Source organism: Schistocerca cancellata, chromosome 12 (genome assembly GCF_023864275.1).
Source record: "Schistocerca cancellata isolate TAMUIC-IGC-003103 chromosome 12, iqSchCanc2.1, whole genome shotgun sequence".
Taxonomy (NCBI): Eukaryota; Metazoa; Arthropoda; class Insecta; order Orthoptera; family Acrididae; genus Schistocerca; species Schistocerca cancellata.
Genome location: NC_064637.1, coordinates 57,190,012 through 57,208,986, shown reverse-complemented (window position 1 = coordinate 57,208,986; position 18,975 = coordinate 57,190,012). Strand labels below are relative to the sequence as shown.

The window sequence follows — 18,975 nt, the reverse complement described above, 5'->3', positions numbered from 1 at the left end:
GATGTTTTGTTGCTGAAGCAATTCGCGAGGCAAGAGAGGATAAAAAAGGATACAAAAAAATGCGTCAATTACTTCGAAAAATGCTGGATAATTTACTTGACATACGTTGCATTAAAAAGACTATATTCTACATTGCTTATTATTCTGTTACTAACTGCTTCTTTCCGTCCAATGTTAGCAGCTAATAATAGTAAGCGATCAATATTTTGTTTACCACTGGCTTGTTGGCACCATATTGGCTGCACTTGTGGTCGAGGAAGCGGTGGACTGAAAGCGCGGGAATAGCGTAGTAAGTTTCTGTTTCGATGTTCGTCACTAACCAAATACTAACACGCTAATTTTGGCTAGTTTAAGCATGGTGTAACTAAATATTAGGAAGTACTCTTAGCTTATATGAAGACAGAATGGAAGCATTCACGAAAATAGAGAAAATCGGGGAAGGTACATACGGAGTTGTATACAAAGCTAAGAATCAACATACCGGAGAACTTGTAGCATTGAAGAAAATTCGTTTGGAAACGTAAGTGTAAATACTTAATCCAGATTCGGCATTTATTTGGCAATCTCTATGCTGGTGTTGTTTATTTTATTAATACTTTTTACCGTTGTTTTTAATAATTTCGCAGCCTATGGACGATCGAAGAGTTGCAGGTGTAAGATAGGCATTATCAAAATTAATTTCATAGATATATCTGTCTGTGATAGCCTGTTTCTGATGCCAAGTTCTTGTTTTGTGTTAAAATGTTTCTTGTGGACCCTATTATGAGTTAGGTAATAGAGATGTTCCACTCTGTGTGATATCGTTTGATTATGATCAAACAGTGTAGTTCATTCCGTTGTTACGTATTTTCGGCAGAGTAAAGCATACACATTGTGAGATTTTGCATAATGTTTATATTCCAATTTATTGTAACTTGGCCGACATGATGAATGCTGCTGCTTCAGGCGTAGTTAAGTTGGCAACGTCGCATTGTTTCCTGGCATAAAGCTGGGTAAGCGCGTCTGTTGGATGTGCATGTAAACAGAATCGGTATTTTAATTGAAAATTCTGACGGTAAACAACGATTCCTAGTTCACCTTTTGATATGACTGCTGCTGATACATGCTATTACAAAAGAAGAAAAACTTCGTTGCTTGTGTTGTGTTATATGGTAAATATGACACAATGAAACTGAAATGCAACATGGCTAGCGATTGCTGTTCCGTTGCATTGAACTGAAGTGGAAATTCTTTTCATTGAAGTAAGTGTAGTGTATTACGTTCATATTTTTCAGATGTATTCATGCAACTGTAAATTTTATGACTCTTGGGCGAAAGTGAAGTGGGAATTACATTTCAGCTAGATGATGAACCATCGTTTAATGAATTAATTATGTATGCCACATTTCGTTTTTCGTCACGTTTGAATGTTATGCCTGTGTTAACCAATTCAGAAAATTTTATGAACTGCTATGGTGACTTAATGTGAGCGATTGTGAATTGTACTGGATTTTTCCCCCCTTTGTATTCTAATGATGATGAAAATGCTAATAACAGTGAATCACCGCATTGAATTCTTTTTTCCTGTTTGGTTCTGTGTTTATATATTTGTATACCCTTATTCAGTTTTGCAATTTTCTTGAGTTTACTTTTATTTTTGCTTTATTTTCAAAACTATTTACAGTGTAACTTTAAATTGTTTTCCCGACCTTTCTGAAATTGCAAGTCATTGTACCTTCTGTTTCAAGTATTTAATCAGCGACATTGTTTTCTGTACACTGTCTTGGAATCTGAATACACAAGTGTAACAGGACTGAACTCAGTCATCCATCCAAACTGGGATTTCCTGCACCCACATGTGCCTTTGACGATCTCCAGAATTTGATAAGTGAGAATGGTTCCTGTTTAAATATTTTTTTGTGTTACTTGGACTCTACAGATGATTCATATGTTCCTCTCTACAAAAGTTTATTATTTCTGGACTCGGAAAAAGTGAAACATCAACAACAGAAGAGTTTAGTTTGTATTTGTCTTTGTTTTATCAGTGCACATTGCAGCTGTGATTATAATAAATCTACTGAACTATAGCAGTGAGATTTGTGGGAAGCAGGTAAAAAAAGTATTAACATTCTCATTTAAAGGTCTATCCATATAAAAAATTATTCTTTACATCTGATAAAAGTTGATTTTTTTTTTAAATTTTCAAGTCATGGAATGTGTTGAACAATGACTGTTTTAATACATACAGGTGTTGATGAATTTGTGCCGTATTTTCTTTCACACATCCTACACATTATGTTGTAACAGTGGATGGGGTATGAACTTTGGAAGTAAGAATACATGAAAAGCTTAAAGATTTGTGCCAAGAAAGCAAGTTAAATCTTCTGTATTTGTTACATCTATGTGACAGCACATGACTAATAGTATGTAGGCTTGTATACAGTTATCACAGTGTGTTATTTTCACAAAGAATAGAAGGCTTGGTGTGGGTGGATCATAAGTAAAACATTCGCATTATTTGGTATCAATATACACTGCTGTTTTGTGCAATATTTTGGTTTAATAAATTTGAAAACTTGTTTCGTGGTCACATACCTAGTGTCAAATGCTATGAATCTCTGCGTAGTTAAGAAATAGCGGGTATTCAGGCTCAGTCTAATGTGTAAATGACACTCTTTAAATTTCTGTCTCTGAGGATGCTCAATGATTTGAACATTAGGCCCCACTGAATCCTTATTTTAGAGGAGTGTTCAAATCCCCACCCAGCAGTGTAAATTAGTTCCTCCCCCCCCCCCCCAAGGGTTACATCATTTGAGGTAAATACTAGAATGACTCCTTAAATGAATGAATGGCCAATTTTTCCCCATCTATGCTGTGGTTTTTTCTCTGCAGTGTAATTTGCCTATCTGCCAGATTAAACTTGAACTTACTTCTTCTTTTTGGATAAACTGTAGCTTCTTGTAAGTGAAGAGCGTAGGTGGTAGCTATACATAAAATGTAATCAGTCCTTGATAGTTACTAGTGTAATTGTCAGAACAGTACATTAGAAGTTGTAAAACATCTGCCAGATCTATGTTCCAGGTATGGATCATTTCATGTGACAGAATTAAACATTTACATAACACCTTAACATGTTTCCGTCCAAAATCCAGTTTCTTTTAGAACAGGGGCCCTCTTAAGAGCATAATTTTTGTCACACAACATGCCATATACAGTTATTAATGAATAGAATACCGTAGTTTTGTGCTTCTATTTCATGGAACTAGGTCCATATTTTATAGCTAGTTCGATCTATGTCTTATTTCATAAGCATATTTGCTTTTTCAACACCCGAATTAATTATACAGTGTTTAACAACTGATATGAAATATGTATGATAGTTTTTTTTTTTTAAGGAGCTAAATTGGTTATTTTATTTAGAACTCTCATTGCATGAACTTAACTGTTGAATCACTTCACTAAGCTTAGCCAGTCCTGGAAAGGTTTTGTTGGGTCAGTGGAAGGGTCCAACTCACCTGTGTGCTTTGGCCCATGGCATAACTGTGTTGTTTCATGACGTCATTTAGGTGCGGTGTGTTAGAAAGGGATTGTGTTTGCAAAAGGCGTGTTTGGAGTAAGCAGTGGTGCACTACTGAGTGTGGTTATTGTTTGTAAACTGTTTGTGAGTTATGTTAATGTGTTATTGACCTTAGTGCTGCTTGTTACTCGATGTTGTGGGGGTGGCATTATGGAAGTGTCCAATTCAACCCACCTGATTTGACCCAACATCTTAAATATGGCAAAAACGCCTACTTCTGATGGATACAAAATGGCAGTGATGATATTAGTATATTCACATGCCAATTAACATAAGCAAAAATGAAAATGATACAAGAATGTCTCACTCCAAAAATTAAATTAAACTAATGGGACAACTGGGGTGTAGGGTGGGGACAGGTAAAATATATAACATTGTAAAACATCCCTCCATCCAAAAACAAATAATACCCCCAAAAAGTCAGAAATCCATAGATCCTCATATTCACAGCCAATTAAAACACGACCTACACACACACACACACACACACACACACACACACACACACAGAGCTTTTGGTTATGTATATGTAACACAAAAATTCTAAGGCCACTTTTCCACCAGCAAAACTCGAGCACCTCTTACCCCTCCCTATAACTGACTTGGCTCAAAAAACCTCTAACATATTAGTACAAGCTCCAGTGTCAATCTTTAAACTCTGTACTATGGTTAACTAATAAATGATTACAACCACTCATCCCCAAACCCCTATAAGACGAAAATGCATCAGATATTACAGTACTACCCTCCTTAATATATTCCTTATTCAGTTCCACTAGTTCCCTCTATGAACCTGTGAAACCATAAAAACTTGATCTGCATACCCACCCCCTGAAATAATAGCCCCCACACCCACATACCAACCCAAGAACGGTCCCTCCCTCTTACCAGACTATGATTCGTCGCTCATAGGCTCGCAGTAGTGTTCTCGCTTCCTAAGCATGGGGTCCCGGGTTCGGTTCCCGGCGGGTTCAGGGAGTTTCACCTGCCCCGAAATGACTGGGTGGTGTTGTCATCGTCGTCATTCTTCCCCATTACGGTCGGAGGAAAGCAACAGCAAACCACCTCATTAGGACCTTGCCTAGTGCAGCAGTGCCGGTCTCCCGCATCGTTCCCTTACGTTCTGTCGAGCAACATGGGATTTCATTTCCATTTTCCATACAAAACATTTCTCTCACTCAACACCAGCTTCATGCAGACAATAACTTAGAAGACTGATAACAAAAATAATACACGATCAAGACAATCTCTCTAGTGGCCGACCTAGATTTCTTGAACCGTGTATCGAGAGCCAGATATTGTCACTCGGACAACACCACATATGCTTATCCCTGATCTGAGCCGCCACAACACACACAACCTCACATTGTTCCCACAAATGTTAGCAATAAGACCGAACACCTGCAGAAACATAATCTCATCACCTATCACTTCACTGTCATATCCATGCCTAACAAAAGAGCAGGAAAAATTTAGATTTCGTTCCACACAACAAACGCCAAACTAATCAGGCCTAACAAAACGCCAAACACATAAACAAAAAAAAAAAAAAATCCTTAGTAACTCAGTGAAAACACTTCCACAGCCCGTGTTACCATACCAACTACCTAGACTCTAAACCAAATTAGCACAATGACAACCAAAACTCAAGTGAACCAAATTGAATACCACACATTAAACTCAGCACATCAACATCCTCCACCAGAGGGTGCCATCAGATACAGTTACACAACATATACAAACACAATCAGTGGAGTTTGCTAGTCATTGGTTGGTTGATGCTGTGGATGACAATATGGCATAAGTAGTTAAAGTTCTGCAGTTATATGGTTGCTTGGCAGAATGTGTTGAAGTTTCACATTGAGCTAAGTCTCTGCTTCTCAAACCAGGCATGCGTGTATGCAGTAATGTTTTCAGTAATGGTTTTTTTGGTTGGGGGGTGGGGGTGGCCAGTGGGACTTGCCTAGTATCGTTGGTTTCCTATGAGCAATATAAGTAAAATGAAATACACAATTCCAGAGTTTTGGTTTTTTTTTTTTATTTTCGAGCATTTCATGTTTGTTATTTTTCAGTATTGTTTGTTTTTAGAATGGTAACATTCTTACTATGTATTTAGATTGTTTATGTCCAAGACCATCTACTTTCCATCCCATTAGTTTCATTATATTACTGAAGTGAAAATATTTCGCATGATTTAATATCTTTGTTCATTGGTGTGTTTGGTGACTTAACGATTTCCGTATTGCATACTGTGCGAATAGGGTTGTACAGCGTCTTGATGATGTCACAGGTCAAAGCAGACAGACGGAATCGGGCATTTCAGTATTGCTGTTTTGTTTATAGAAACTCCAAGAAATTTAAGTCTGCGGTGGTCACTTCTTTGCCCATGTAATTTAACTGTGTTATGTTCTCTGGCAGTTCTTGGTCCTGAAGTGTGCAATTTGTGTTATTATTTATCTAAGTTTCAAGTGCTTGAAGAGGGTTATTTTACTTTTTAATTCTATTCTATGCTAGTTCTGTGTTGTTTTTACTGCAAACTATTGCTGCTGAATCGTCTACAAACAATTTTTGTGGGGTTATCTCACATGGCTATTTCATATAACTTGTGTAATGTCTGGTCTAGTATGGACCCCTGGCATACTCATTTCTGTATTTCCTTTCATCTTGAATAGTCACTCTCCACTTTTTGGTGTATAACTATCTTCGTTTTCTATTTTTGAGACTGGATGGAAATCAACTTAATTTTCCATGGTAACTGTAAACAGCGATTTTGTGAGCAGCAGTTTATTGTGTCTCTTGTCAAATACTTAAGTAAAATCCTAAAAGAAACTGGATGCACACTGCTTGTTATTGTGGAGTTTGCTTAATTTAGTGATTAGTTTGTTTATAGTGTACACGGTCCTATGCCCTTTCCTAAATCCATATTTGGTTATTCAGAAAATGTTGTTTTTTATGTTTTCTAATTGATTATGTACTTTTCCCTCACATACATCAGAAAAAAAGGGTAACGTTGGTGCTGGGGGAGGAATTTTCTATCTCAGTTTTGTGAGACTTTCATCCCAGCAAACAGAGCTACGGTCTTTGAAGGATTTTGCAATGTTGGCACGGTCTTTGAAGGATTTTGCAATGTTGGCCACTTTGAAAGCAGGATGCATGAGTAAACTGAAGTTAATGCAGATATGTATTTAATTTTATTGGGATTTATGTGAGGAAGGAGAAGTTACAAAGTAAAACTGCTCAAATCTTTACAAATTGGTCTGCATTTCATAACTGCTTCCCTCTCAATCTCTAATTTGGGTTTAAAATGAGTGGGTTCTTCAGTATTGACAATCTGTCTTACAGCTTTTGATTAGTTTAAGGCATTAAGATGCATTCGCTGTATGCCATTTTAATGAATGTGAAATATTGCTTTGTATGTGTTTACAAATGTGAAATATTGCTTTGTATGTGTTTACAAACAAGACAAACTCTGCATAATGTTGTTTTTTGCTTCCATGTGGAGTTTCCTCTTTTTAATGCTAAAGATCTTGATGCCTTGAGTTATCCATGAGTATATTTTACCATGAGTCACATACTGTTATGAAATTGAAACATCCATTTTAAATACTCATGAATTGTGATACAAAAGCATTGTAATTAGTCCCTATTGAACAATAGGTGCTAAATGACTGAAAATTTTCATTCCCTTTTGAGACAAATACATTCACATTTTGTTGACTTAAGTTCCTGACTCATTTTAACTGTATGGATATTATCTGAATTTGGCACTGAGAAAAAAGTGCTGGATGCTCAGCTCCAAAATGAATGTTTTTGTAGCATCATAACTGATACTGCTTACAATGTCATCTACACTTGTTGCAGTGGATTGTGTTACCCTGGTGTATTCACTGAAATTTGGTATTAGGTCTCTTATAGATAGCAAGCCATTTAGGGAAATGGCAAATCTAAGTTGAAGTCAGTGCAAATAATAATATTTCTGCACAACTATTCTGCTCACAACCTACTGGCAAAGTTTCTGATTTGTCTAGTAATGCACATCTGACAGTAGTTAGAGATGTGATGTATCCATAATAATTAATATGCCACATTCCAACATTTCTATACAGCGGCTTTCAAATAATAGTTTGTCATTGTAGCAATTGGAAATTTGTCTAACTTCAGAGGTTAGTGATTGCTCGACTAGAATGCATGATCCCGTAGTGAAATTTTCTCTAGTAAACTGTAGCCTGTAAGTGAATTTACGAAGTTGACATTGACACTTATGCCAGTGTTTATTTAAGCATTAGAGCTTACATGATTTTTGTTCTCTAAAAGTACTTCCAGTTCGTATAACTTGTTCAAAATTACTGCTGGTTGGCCCCCTATGTTTAAGTGCAATATGCTGCTATATTTATGAATTAAATCTAGCCCAGAATGATTAAATTTGTTCTTTTCTGGTACTTGCATGGGTCTGAATTTCTACATTGCATTCCTGTGTTATTTTGTTACTTTTGGACAAAATTTTTTGGGAGTTGATTTACTTTATTAGTTTCCTTGTAGAGGGATGCCCAGCACAGTAATAGATTCATTTGTGCATTCATTATTGAGAGAGCTCTAGATCCCTGCCTGTGTCAGTAGCTAGCACCCTTTTGCCACATTTGTTGAGACGGCATTCCATGTCACATGAAAAAGTTTTTCATAATATCTAATGTGTAACATCATTTGCAAATTTTACACAGAGGCTTTTCACCTTGCTGTTAGTTAGTCTAATTCCTTTGCCTACACACGGCCAGTTTGTAGGTAATATCTTAAGAGGCAAAGTTGCTAGAATTGCGTTATGGAAATGCAGGATACGCAGTGCTGAACAATTTTGTAATGAAGCCATGGGTTTCATTTCTGTAGACCTCCTCTTATGAGAAGAATAGTCATTTCAGATAGAGTAGTATTCAATACCGATCATCAGCTGTGACCAGTGGCATAGGAAATATGCAGCAAATGTCAGAAACAACATGGTGATGATAATGTGATATTGGCATGTACACAGTCACGACCGCCTTCTCCTCCCGTTCAAGCTGCTGGAGAAAGTGGTCATGTGTTTGTGAGGTGTGCTTGCTTGTGTTGATGTTATCACTTGGCTCCTATAGCTATTTTCCACACAACAAAATCACATTCATACCAATTAGTTGAGTAGGGGCGCTGATCTTGGAGTTGGGTGTCCTGAATGTACTGTCACTACCACCACTGCTGCTGCCAACCACATCATTGTTTTTCCTGAGTGAAGAAATATTGAAAATGTATTTAACCTAATAAATATCAGACATTAGGTAAGATATAAAACAAATGACTTCCTCTCATTTATGAAAGTTTTTAAAGTTTATTAAAATAGTAACTCCGAAGTTCATTAAAATTCAGCAAAAATAAACCTTTTTCAAATTGTCTTCGAACTTAGGCTTTAAGCTGTGAAAGAACGTGACAATGACTTTAAAAAAAATTGAACGCTTAAGTTTTAAGTTGCAGGCTATTTGCATATTGCATAATTTTCCCTTATATTTCCTACTCATAAAATGTTCTTTCATTGAGAATATTATTAACTTTTTTAATAATACAAACTTATTTATTTAAAGTTCAGTCACAGAAAATTAATAGCAACTGTATTTGAAAACTTATATTATGAAACAATTGTTTAAGAGCTTGCTTTCCTATTAGCAGATACCTAGATTTGCATCCAGAATTGTAATAAAATTCCAGTGTTTCATGTGTGTTTTATACAGTGTAGGCAACTCTGTGGTAACAATTTTGTTTACAAAATCAAGAATTAAGGGGGAAAAACTCAGAGTGTTGTTTCACTTTTGGTGGAATGGTCCATATAAGTTGTGCATCTGAGACATATGGACAGTTTCTACAATTTCAGGTTTAGACCATATTTGTAAGACCATTCATTGGTGGAAGGAAGGTACCAGTCATGCTGTAGAACACAGCTAATGTAGATAGTATTAGACTGGTGCGTGCCCATCTAAGACTGCCTAAATCAGCCATGTACGAGAACATACTAGCCTTTCATCTACAAGTGAAACAGTTTATGGGCCTTAGAAATAAGGACTGAACTGTGATGGATATCTTTGACCGCTTAGAAGCCATTTTAGAGATACATGATTGAAGGATACAAAATTATTGCGTATTTGTTCCATTTAGAAAAACTTCATGTGTGTTTGTAGTGTCTTGTGAATTTCAGATGTGCATGGTGTCAAGTTTTGCAATTACAGTATTAAATACCATGTGCTTATGCTGGGTCACAACACACAGCACTCTTAACATTTTTATTCGTCTCACCCTAACACCTCCAGATAACTGAAATTCCATGTCTGTCTTCTGGCCACAAGCAAGAAATTTCATTGTAGTGTCACTTGCAGGTAAAAGTATAATTATTAGTACGCAGTGTGCCTCATTGCTCATTTATCGGATATCGACGTTTTTAACCCTGGTTGTGGTATTTATTTCCTTTTAGGTTTTAAGGAGAGTAGCTGAACAACATTTATACAGTATTTATAAGCTCATAAATACCTTAACATGGTGTTGATCTTTTCTGCTTTATTGATATTATTTACTTGAACCTAAAAATATTTATTCTTATCGGGACAACACAATGATTGACAAATTTGAAAATGTTGAGTGAATATGTGTCAATATAATTCTTGCTTTTCAGTTAACTTCCTGTATTCCTCAGTCGCGCTAGGCGTATAAGTTTGCACTTTTGTGTATACTGTTCTGTTGAGTTTATTTAGTTTTTGACAGTATAATATAATTGGATACATAAAAAAACTACTCACAAAGAGGCAGCAAGTTTTATATGTGCAAGCTTCTGTAGCCACTAGCTCTGTGTGTGTTCTCCTGTGGCCTCTTTGAGAGAAGATTTTTTTTCTATACAATTAAATTATGTTCTATTGAGTTTTTACTAATTCCGTTTTCCTGGCTGCCACGGAACATCTTTACCTTCACCTCCCAGTGTTTGACATTCCACATAACCACAGCTGTTAAGCAGTAGCTGTTGCTGAGCGTTGCAGGTCGACAGCAGGAGGCCACTTAACTAAAACTGGACGGACCTTTCCCTTCGGACTAACCGCATGACCGCTGCTTTGTGAGCAGAGGCGATTACTAACTGCCATGTGGACAGGGGTCCCTAGCACAAGTTGAATTCTGTGGTGTCTGTGCTGCAACGTATACGAGTCGTAGCACCACATGATTCAGCTTAGCTCGGGACCGCACAGTCGACAAGGTGCGCCTCTGACACGGCGAGCTGCAGAACTTCGTGGGACGCATCTGGCTAACGGCACGTGGCTGTTGTAACTAGGAATGGTTATGACAAATGCTAATAATGGTGTGTGGCTGCTATAATAGAAAAGAATGCTGAAACTGTTTAAACGATTGATTAATTAACATTCTACTGGATATTTTAGTTGTTTTATCAATTTGACTTACTCTGCACTTTTGTTTCTTAATTCTCATCTCTACCTGTTACTGCTACCTGCTTTTTGTAGTGCTTATGTCTTTTGCCATATTAACCTCTTCATCCGAGATCCGCCGTAAGTTGTAACTCGATTTCACTACGCTACAGATCCTTCAGATTTGCTATAAGTGTAGCTCCTGTAAAGGTGTTAACGCCATAGAAAAAGAAACTAATACTGGGAGAGAGTGCAAGTTTGTGGTAAGCAGCTGTACCATGATCTGACATGTTACCTGCTTGTGCATTTCACTTGCAGTTCTGAAGTATTTGATCCTACATTGGAAGGAAAATAGATGATGCAGCAACCTACTACAGAAATTTTGAAACATTGTTAGGCAACCGAGTTGATTGTGTCTTCCGTGTTCTGTGAGATTTTGGTTGTACTGTCCTCCCATCTTCAGCAGCATGTTAAACGAATGCTTTCGTTTGGGCACCTGATAATGTATCCTTGCATTTCTGAACCTAGCTCTGCATTTACAAGGAGGCCTTACGTAGGGCTCTCTCCTCCCCCCCATCCTCACGAGATGTGAAGTTGAGTTTCTGGGCGTCAGTTCCTAAAGTAGTGTGATATAAGTTTTGTAAAAGGTGTGACCATGAAGTAGTAGGACCGATTTTCAAATTGTTGTGGGAGGTAGGGGGAGACTGGCTTGGCCTGGTTGGGGGGGGGGGGGGGGGGATCGACATTTGTGAACAAAATGCGACCCTTTGCAGTCATGTGCGGGTCTGTGGAGGGTGAGCACGCTCTTTCTATTAAACCTTTGTGAAGCAGTGTCGTCACGTGCAGAATGGAACGGAATCTCGAGCAGTGCTGCGCCATGAAGTTTTACTACAGACTTAAAAAACCGCCATGGAAACTTTCAGTGTGCTCAAGCAGGCCTGTGGGGATGCTGCCCTGAACCACTCAGTTGTTTTTGAGTTGCACAAGTTGTTGTTGGAGGGAAGAGAGCTTGTCACACATAACCAACGCGCTGGTCGCCTGTCAACATTAAGGATCAACAAAAATGTGACAAAAGTTCAACAACTTCTGGACTCAGATCATTAGTTATCAATCAGCCTGTTTAGTAAGCAGTTAAGCCTTTTATACAGAACCACTCAAACCATCAATACCGATGTTTTGGTGGTGGGGAAAATATGCGTAGTTCGTGTCCAGATCCTTGTCTGATGAACCGAAAACGAATTGTGTGCAGTTTCAACAAAAATCCTGAGATGTGATCAAGAAAACCCACATTTTTGCAATAAAATGGTTACTGGAAACAAAACCTGACATTTCCAGAGTGGCCTCACCAAATTTCAAATGGCACATGAAAACTTCTCCTCTGCCAAAGAAGGCTCAGATGAGGAAGTCCATGGTAAAAACTATGCTTCTGGTCTTTTTTTTATCACCATAGCTACATCCACAAGCAGTTTGTACCCCTGGGAAAACCTCGAATGCACAGTTTTACACGGAAGTGCTAGGGAGGTGAAATCAGTCAATCGCGTACAACTAGACATCACCCGTTTCTGGAAACTGCGCCACAATAATGTACTGTGCTGTTAGTGTGGAAGCAGGTGGCTGATTATGGCACTGCCATTCTGCCTCCCCACCTACAGACCAGACATGGCTCCCCCAGACTTCTTACTCTTTCCTCACTTGAAACGGGACACAAAGGAACAATGTTTTAATCCATTGAAGCGGGTGTAAAAAGATTCTAGACAGTATCCTGGCCAGTGAGGATTGGCAAGACACTCTATACTCTGTGTGTTGAAGCCCAAGGACCCTACTTCAAAGACTATTGAGGATCTGTACCAATATGTGCAATAAATTATTTGTAAAGAAGCCAGTCCTGTTACTTTTTGATTTCACCCTGCATACGTAAGATGTACCTACTGAGTTGTCAGGCATGTTTTTTTTCCGGTTTTCAGTAGATATTTGTGATTTTGTTTTTGCAATATGCAGCTGGGGTCAGCCCAAACAAATACTGTTTGTCACATCCTTCATGTGACACCTGGTGTTGACAGAAAATATCAGTTTGGATCCTGACACAAAATTATCTTTGAAACTGAAATTTACGTGCCCTTGTGATAGAGCGGTACCGAGTTAGTGTAATATGATATTCATTTTATTGGTGTGTGGTAACAAGGTCACTAAAACATGAAGAGTAATTGGTACTTCAGCAGTGGCCTGCACTGGCTTCTACCGTCATGCAGTGACACTGCTCACTCACTGCTGGAGTAGAGATTATTCTTCTGCCCTTGTTAATACATATCAATAAAACAGATATCAATCTACAGTAACTTGGTACTGCTCTATCACACGAGCACGTAAATTTTGGTTTCAAAGATATTTTTGCATCAGGATCCAAACCGATATTTTCTGTCAACGCCAGGTGTCGCATGAAGGATGTGATGAGCAGTATTTGTTTGGGTTTGACCCCAGCTACATATTGCAAAAAACGAAATTAAAAATATATATCAAAACACCAAACGAAACACGCTGGACTCTTAGAAGTGACACCCTGTATAAAAATAATGTTTGAAGATCAGAAGGCTTCTCAGTAGTCGTCAGTGTATAGCATTTCCAACTAATTAATTTAGTTCATGGGAGCTGAGAGCACAGTATAAAAATCTTGTATTTTGTAAAGTCACTGTTTTGAATTTTGCTAGTAGCAACTGTATTTTCCATCATTTTTAACAAATGTGTATAGAAAGTAACATATTGAAACAGAATTTTTTAATAAAAACTACATCCTTTTATGACATGCTGATGTGAGAATGTATTAAAATATAATGTGGACAAGCAAAGAAGTCATTGTTGATGACTGAGAAAAATTATATACATCAGTAATATTGTTGAATCGCTACTAATATAACTAGATTTTTGAAGAAATTACTGGCACCAGTTAAATATTTGAAATGGTGACTTTACGATTACAAGAATTCTACAGCACACACTTGGCAACTGACGATGATGTTTACTAACTAGATTAGTTTTGTGCTCCTTCTCCCGAAGGTGCAAGCTTACTTGTTTACGTTAAAAAATGTTGTCATATTGCTTTAGTAAATTGATGTCCGAGTAGTGAGTTTCAAATCCTCTTTAAGTCCAAAGAAAATCAAAGAGGTCCAGCCTGTGATGTCCTCCCTGTTAGAGCACATCATCATCATCATCATCATCATCCAACAGGACCATCTTTGTGCTGTCTTGGACTAGACTAATAGCAACATGTCCCTTTAACAGAGGGAAAGTTAGTAATGAAGCTATGAACTGGAGAGGAGTACCTATAGATAACATTAAATGTGGTTGTTTGCATTATTTACGAGCTATCTGCTATTGGAGGTAGATATGCTGCAAATTTATACTTCAATAATTTGGTACTGCCTACCTACAAAGTGAGCCCCCATTTGAATCCACCCACATGTGAATTTATTCTCTCCGTTTCTCAATACATTCCTGCATGCCACCTTCCATAAGGCTACTCGGGAGCTCCACCATGTGTCCTCAGACGGAACTCAAAAGTATGTTCACAGTAAACAATTTCCACTTTCACCAAGTTCGTTGGCCGGCCGGAGTGTTCGAGTGGTTCTAGGCACTACAGTCTGGAACCGCTGCAGTCGCAGGTTCGAATCCTGCCTCAGGCATGGATGTGTGTGATGTCCTTAGGTTAGTTAAGTCTAAGTAGTTCTAGGGGACTGATGACCTCAGATGTTAAGTCCCATAGTACTCAGAGCCACCAAGTTCATTGACTGTTTGTCACAGCATTAGGACATGGTTTAAAAAACCACTGACTAATATACTAAAATAATTAGTTCCTTACTAATGCCAACAGATTTTGTTTAGGCTGTCTATAAGTAGGGTTGTGTAAATATGCACGAATATCATAACTTTTACATTACCGAAAGCATTTAGAATGTGGATGAAGCAATGTGGCTGATTCTTGAAAATGGTTTGTGACATAAAGCACACAGGTGCTCTTTATAACTAATTGCACATCATTAAGCCACAAGTCAAAGCTGATGTTCAGTATTGGTAGATTCAGCATACCCTTCTCGCTGCTGTATCATGGCTTGATTAATGTACTTGAAACATCAAGGTTTTTACTATTTTTGTAGTTAATTTCATTTCATTTGTGGTTTTTGGGATGCACTTTCACATTGCGAGATTACCTCTTTGTGAATCATTGAAGTTTGTACTTTTTTACTAGTCTTTGTTTTTATTTGACTTAAAACCTTGTATTTGCTTTATGCTGTAATTGTTGCGACCTATAATGATCCTTGCCACTTCACAAAGGTTTGCAGGGTATAGATGTAGGTGCAGAACCAATACAATTGCCCATATATTTGTTATACAGGTTGTGAGCAGAAGTAGTTATTTAGTAATGATTATACTTAGCTATTTCTTTTATGATGTGTAGAAATCTAAAATACTGTGGGCTGGCTTTTCTGTAATTACCAGTTACAATTGACCACAGATGGGGAGGATGGGTGGTGGGGGAATGAATTGAGCTGGGTGGCTTCAAAACATTTAAATAAATTTGCTTAAATTACTGAAGATGTGTAATTGATTTCAAGTATTTTTCATTTTTGTTTGCATTTATCTTAAAGTTTTGTATCTTTTGAAATGTACTATTCTGAACCTATCATACTACATTATGATGTAGTGACATTTATCCTTGAATATATGTTTTTTGTTTAGCTTTTGTGAATATGCAACTGTAACTTGTTTGCATTAAGATGGAATGGGGGTCAAAGGTTTATTATTTAAATATATTGATGCACACAGGAGCCCTGTTGAATTGTCTTAACTATGAACTACTGCAGGTTGATTTGGATTTGATCTTTTCACTACTAAATTAGTTTGTATGGCAAATGAGTGTGACAACATTGATACTTTTCATAAACTTTTGTTGTTTTGAAAGACGTTACTAGGTAGTTCAGTTCCTTGCTAATGAGAGAGGAGATTGATGTAGAGTACTGCAAAAACAATACATTTTCTCAAACAAGTATGAGGTTACGGGTATTAATAAAAAAATATTTTCACAAAAGCCCTCTGACATTTCTGTTTAATTGTGGAACATTGTGTTGTGAAGATGATATCCTAATTCTCTGGTGCAACTGCTTAAAAGTTCCACAATGTATCTGCTAACATGTCTTCTTGCATAGCAGTTTCATGCTAGTGCCCCATAAAAAGCTCTGTGGATGAACAGTGTCGACTTGTGGCATCCCTCTCAGGAAGGATATGGTGTAAATGTTTATTTGTATTGATTTTTGCCACAATGTTACGTCAAATAATTGTTTAAATCATTGTCAGGTGAACAAAATCGGCTTTACACAGCTGCTTTTATGTATCACCTCTCTTGGTGGGTCGAACTTTGTGCTTGTTTTGTGGTATCCACTGTAGCAAGTGGGGCCAGTTCACTTTACCTGTATAACCAGTTAGCTTGCAAATCACAGTTTACCCCTATCGGACACAGTTGTGATGAAGGACTGTGAAGAGGTAGCCAATAATAATAAAATCATTCTTTCAAAGCCTCTGACACGATTGACTCCCTCATCTCGATCAACTGCTTGTGGCAGGTGAGTCTGCTCCAAAGCTGTCGATGTCCTGTACTGACTCAACTCTCGTGTTTTCATTTGCATATCCATGCCAAAATTGCATGTGTTGTGAGAATTGTCGTCTGTGCACTGTAGTACCTGAATGGTGAAAACTTGATTATGAGGGACCCTCCTTTATACAAAATTAATCAAAATATACTATTAACAAAACATAGGCAGTTGCAAAATTCATAATGGCTACTCTTGACAAAGGTTGTGTGGAACTGAAGGAAGGGAAAAAATATTGTCCAAACATTTCAAAATGAATACATTTATCTGCTCCAGAAAATGTCAGTAAATAACACCTTTTTACTTCATCCTTTGTATTTTGTTTTCTTTGTGAGTGTTGAGTAATGTCATGAGTTATTTTTATTGTTAAATGTATCCTTTTCACAGTTTAACCAATTTTCACTAAAACATTCGTCTATGTTCTTATTTACACTTTGTCCAGGCTGCTGTGTGTGTGTGTGTGTGTGTGTGTAAAACTAAGGGGTGCCTTTGTGCTTTCAGAGATTTCATTACTCTTGTTGGAGATCACTATTAGGAAAAATCCTGGGCCCTTGTGCCACCTGTGCTCTGTGTCATATGAAACAGGAAATGACAAAGAATATGAACACATGAAAGCACAAAATCCATTACTATGACAGGATTGAGTCAAGCCAGAAGAGGTTAATCCGCGATGTTAGCGGATGGCACCCCCCCTCCCCGGTTACTGCAACTGCACTGTCTGCTCCATACTTGAGATACGGAACTCCACACTTGGCACAGTCGATTAATGACGGCTAATTTACATGTGAGCACATTACGCCCACCCATGAGTAGTTAATTTTATCAGAAAGTCCCTTGTGTAAAGTGAGTTTGAAATACAGCTTGATGGCAAAATATTATTTTATATCCCAACCTGCTGCACTGTTATTAACTTAAGATTTTGAGATACTGGCAGTCTTCAAGAAAATATTCATTCTCTTTACTACCAGCAACTAAACATTCCACCTGTTTGCACCACAGAATAGTTTTGTACAACTGCTTGGAAGTATTTAGGTTTCCTTGAATGGTTTAAGATATATTTACCCTTTTTCATTGCTGTAACTGTGCAAATTCTGTGACACTAAAAATATAGGAGATTTTGAATTGCTCAAAATGCCCACATTATGAAATATAGAGGGTGAGTTCTGAGGAAATATATAACACAGACTGAGGGCAAGTAAGTGGTCCGGAGAACAGAGTTCCAGGGTACAAACAAACAGGAAAGGAAATAAAGTATTAACTTGACTATAGCAAATGTTGAAAGTGACCACCATTCATCTCTTGGCACTTTTGGGCCCTGGTCAGCAAGTTGCTGAAGGCGGGCTGAAGCTTGCCTGTTGGAATTGTTGCAGTCCCATCTTAAATGTTCTTTTGGCACTTCTTGAAGACTAGGTGGGTTGTTGCAATATACCTGAGACCTGAGGGCTCCCCAAAGAAAGTAATCACTCACTGATATATCATGTGACCAGGGTGGCAAGCTAGAGCTGCAACCAGGCTGACCTCTGCCAACAACTCTGGCAGGCTGACGATTGTGTAAATATGCTCCAAGGTTTGTGTTAATGCTGCAACAAGCAGTTTCAAAATGTTGGCACCAAAGTCGGTGTCTGACAAAAGATGGGACCAGTAATGCGACATGCAGACACTGCACAGCAAACCCCAACCCTGTGATCTTCCAGTGGTTAGTTATGCAGATTCTCCGCTGCCCAGAACGTGTGATTCTGAGAGTTGACATAACCACTCAGGTGAGACCATGCTACATCAGACATAAAGAACAGATCTGTGTCCAAACCATTCATTGTTATCTCTGTGAACAGCCATTCACAAAAGTAGAGATGCTGAGGAGAATCTGGTTTCAGTGCATGAACAACAGACATGGTAGGGATGCACGTGGAGGCCCAGCTGGATTATTTGTCCACATAATCAAAGTGATATGCTGGTCTCTTTCAACAGGTGTCTGATTGATTTGGTAGAACTCTGAAGCATTTTGTTGTGTGCAGGCACTTTTTGGGATGCTTCTTGACTTGTTCAGAACAGATCTTGCCTTATGCCATTTTTGGAGTAAGTGTTACACCACACTCTTTGCTGACACTTTGACGCTATTAAACTTTTTAGCAAACCACTGACCACACCATTTCCACAACTCTTGTCTGGTAACTTTCCACAATGAACACCTCCCTGCTCCACTGCGAGTACCACTGTCCATTCTGCACTGCTCCACTCACACTGACATAGCCTGCGCTACGCTCCCAACTGGCATGGATCACGTAGCAGGCGTACATGTGGTGTGCGTGTCATGGAGTGTGGTTAATGCATACATTCACGCCCCTTTGTATCGACAGGCGTG

At 38.1% G+C, this 18,975-nt stretch overlaps 1 protein-coding gene across 1 annotated transcript in view; it reads left to right on the top strand.

The window, feature by feature from the left end:
• Window positions 1–244: 244 nt before the first annotated feature.
• LOC126109712 (cyclin-dependent kinase 2-like) overlaps window positions 245–18,975 on the top strand; it is a 39,747-nt gene continuing 21,016 nt past the window's right edge. The window contains exon 1 of the mRNA XM_049914766.1: window positions 245–520. Within this exon, the coding sequence (XP_049770723.1) occupies window positions 405–520 (116 nt within the window). The 5' untranslated portion in view covers window positions 245–404. The remainder of the gene's footprint in view (window positions 521–18,975) is intronic.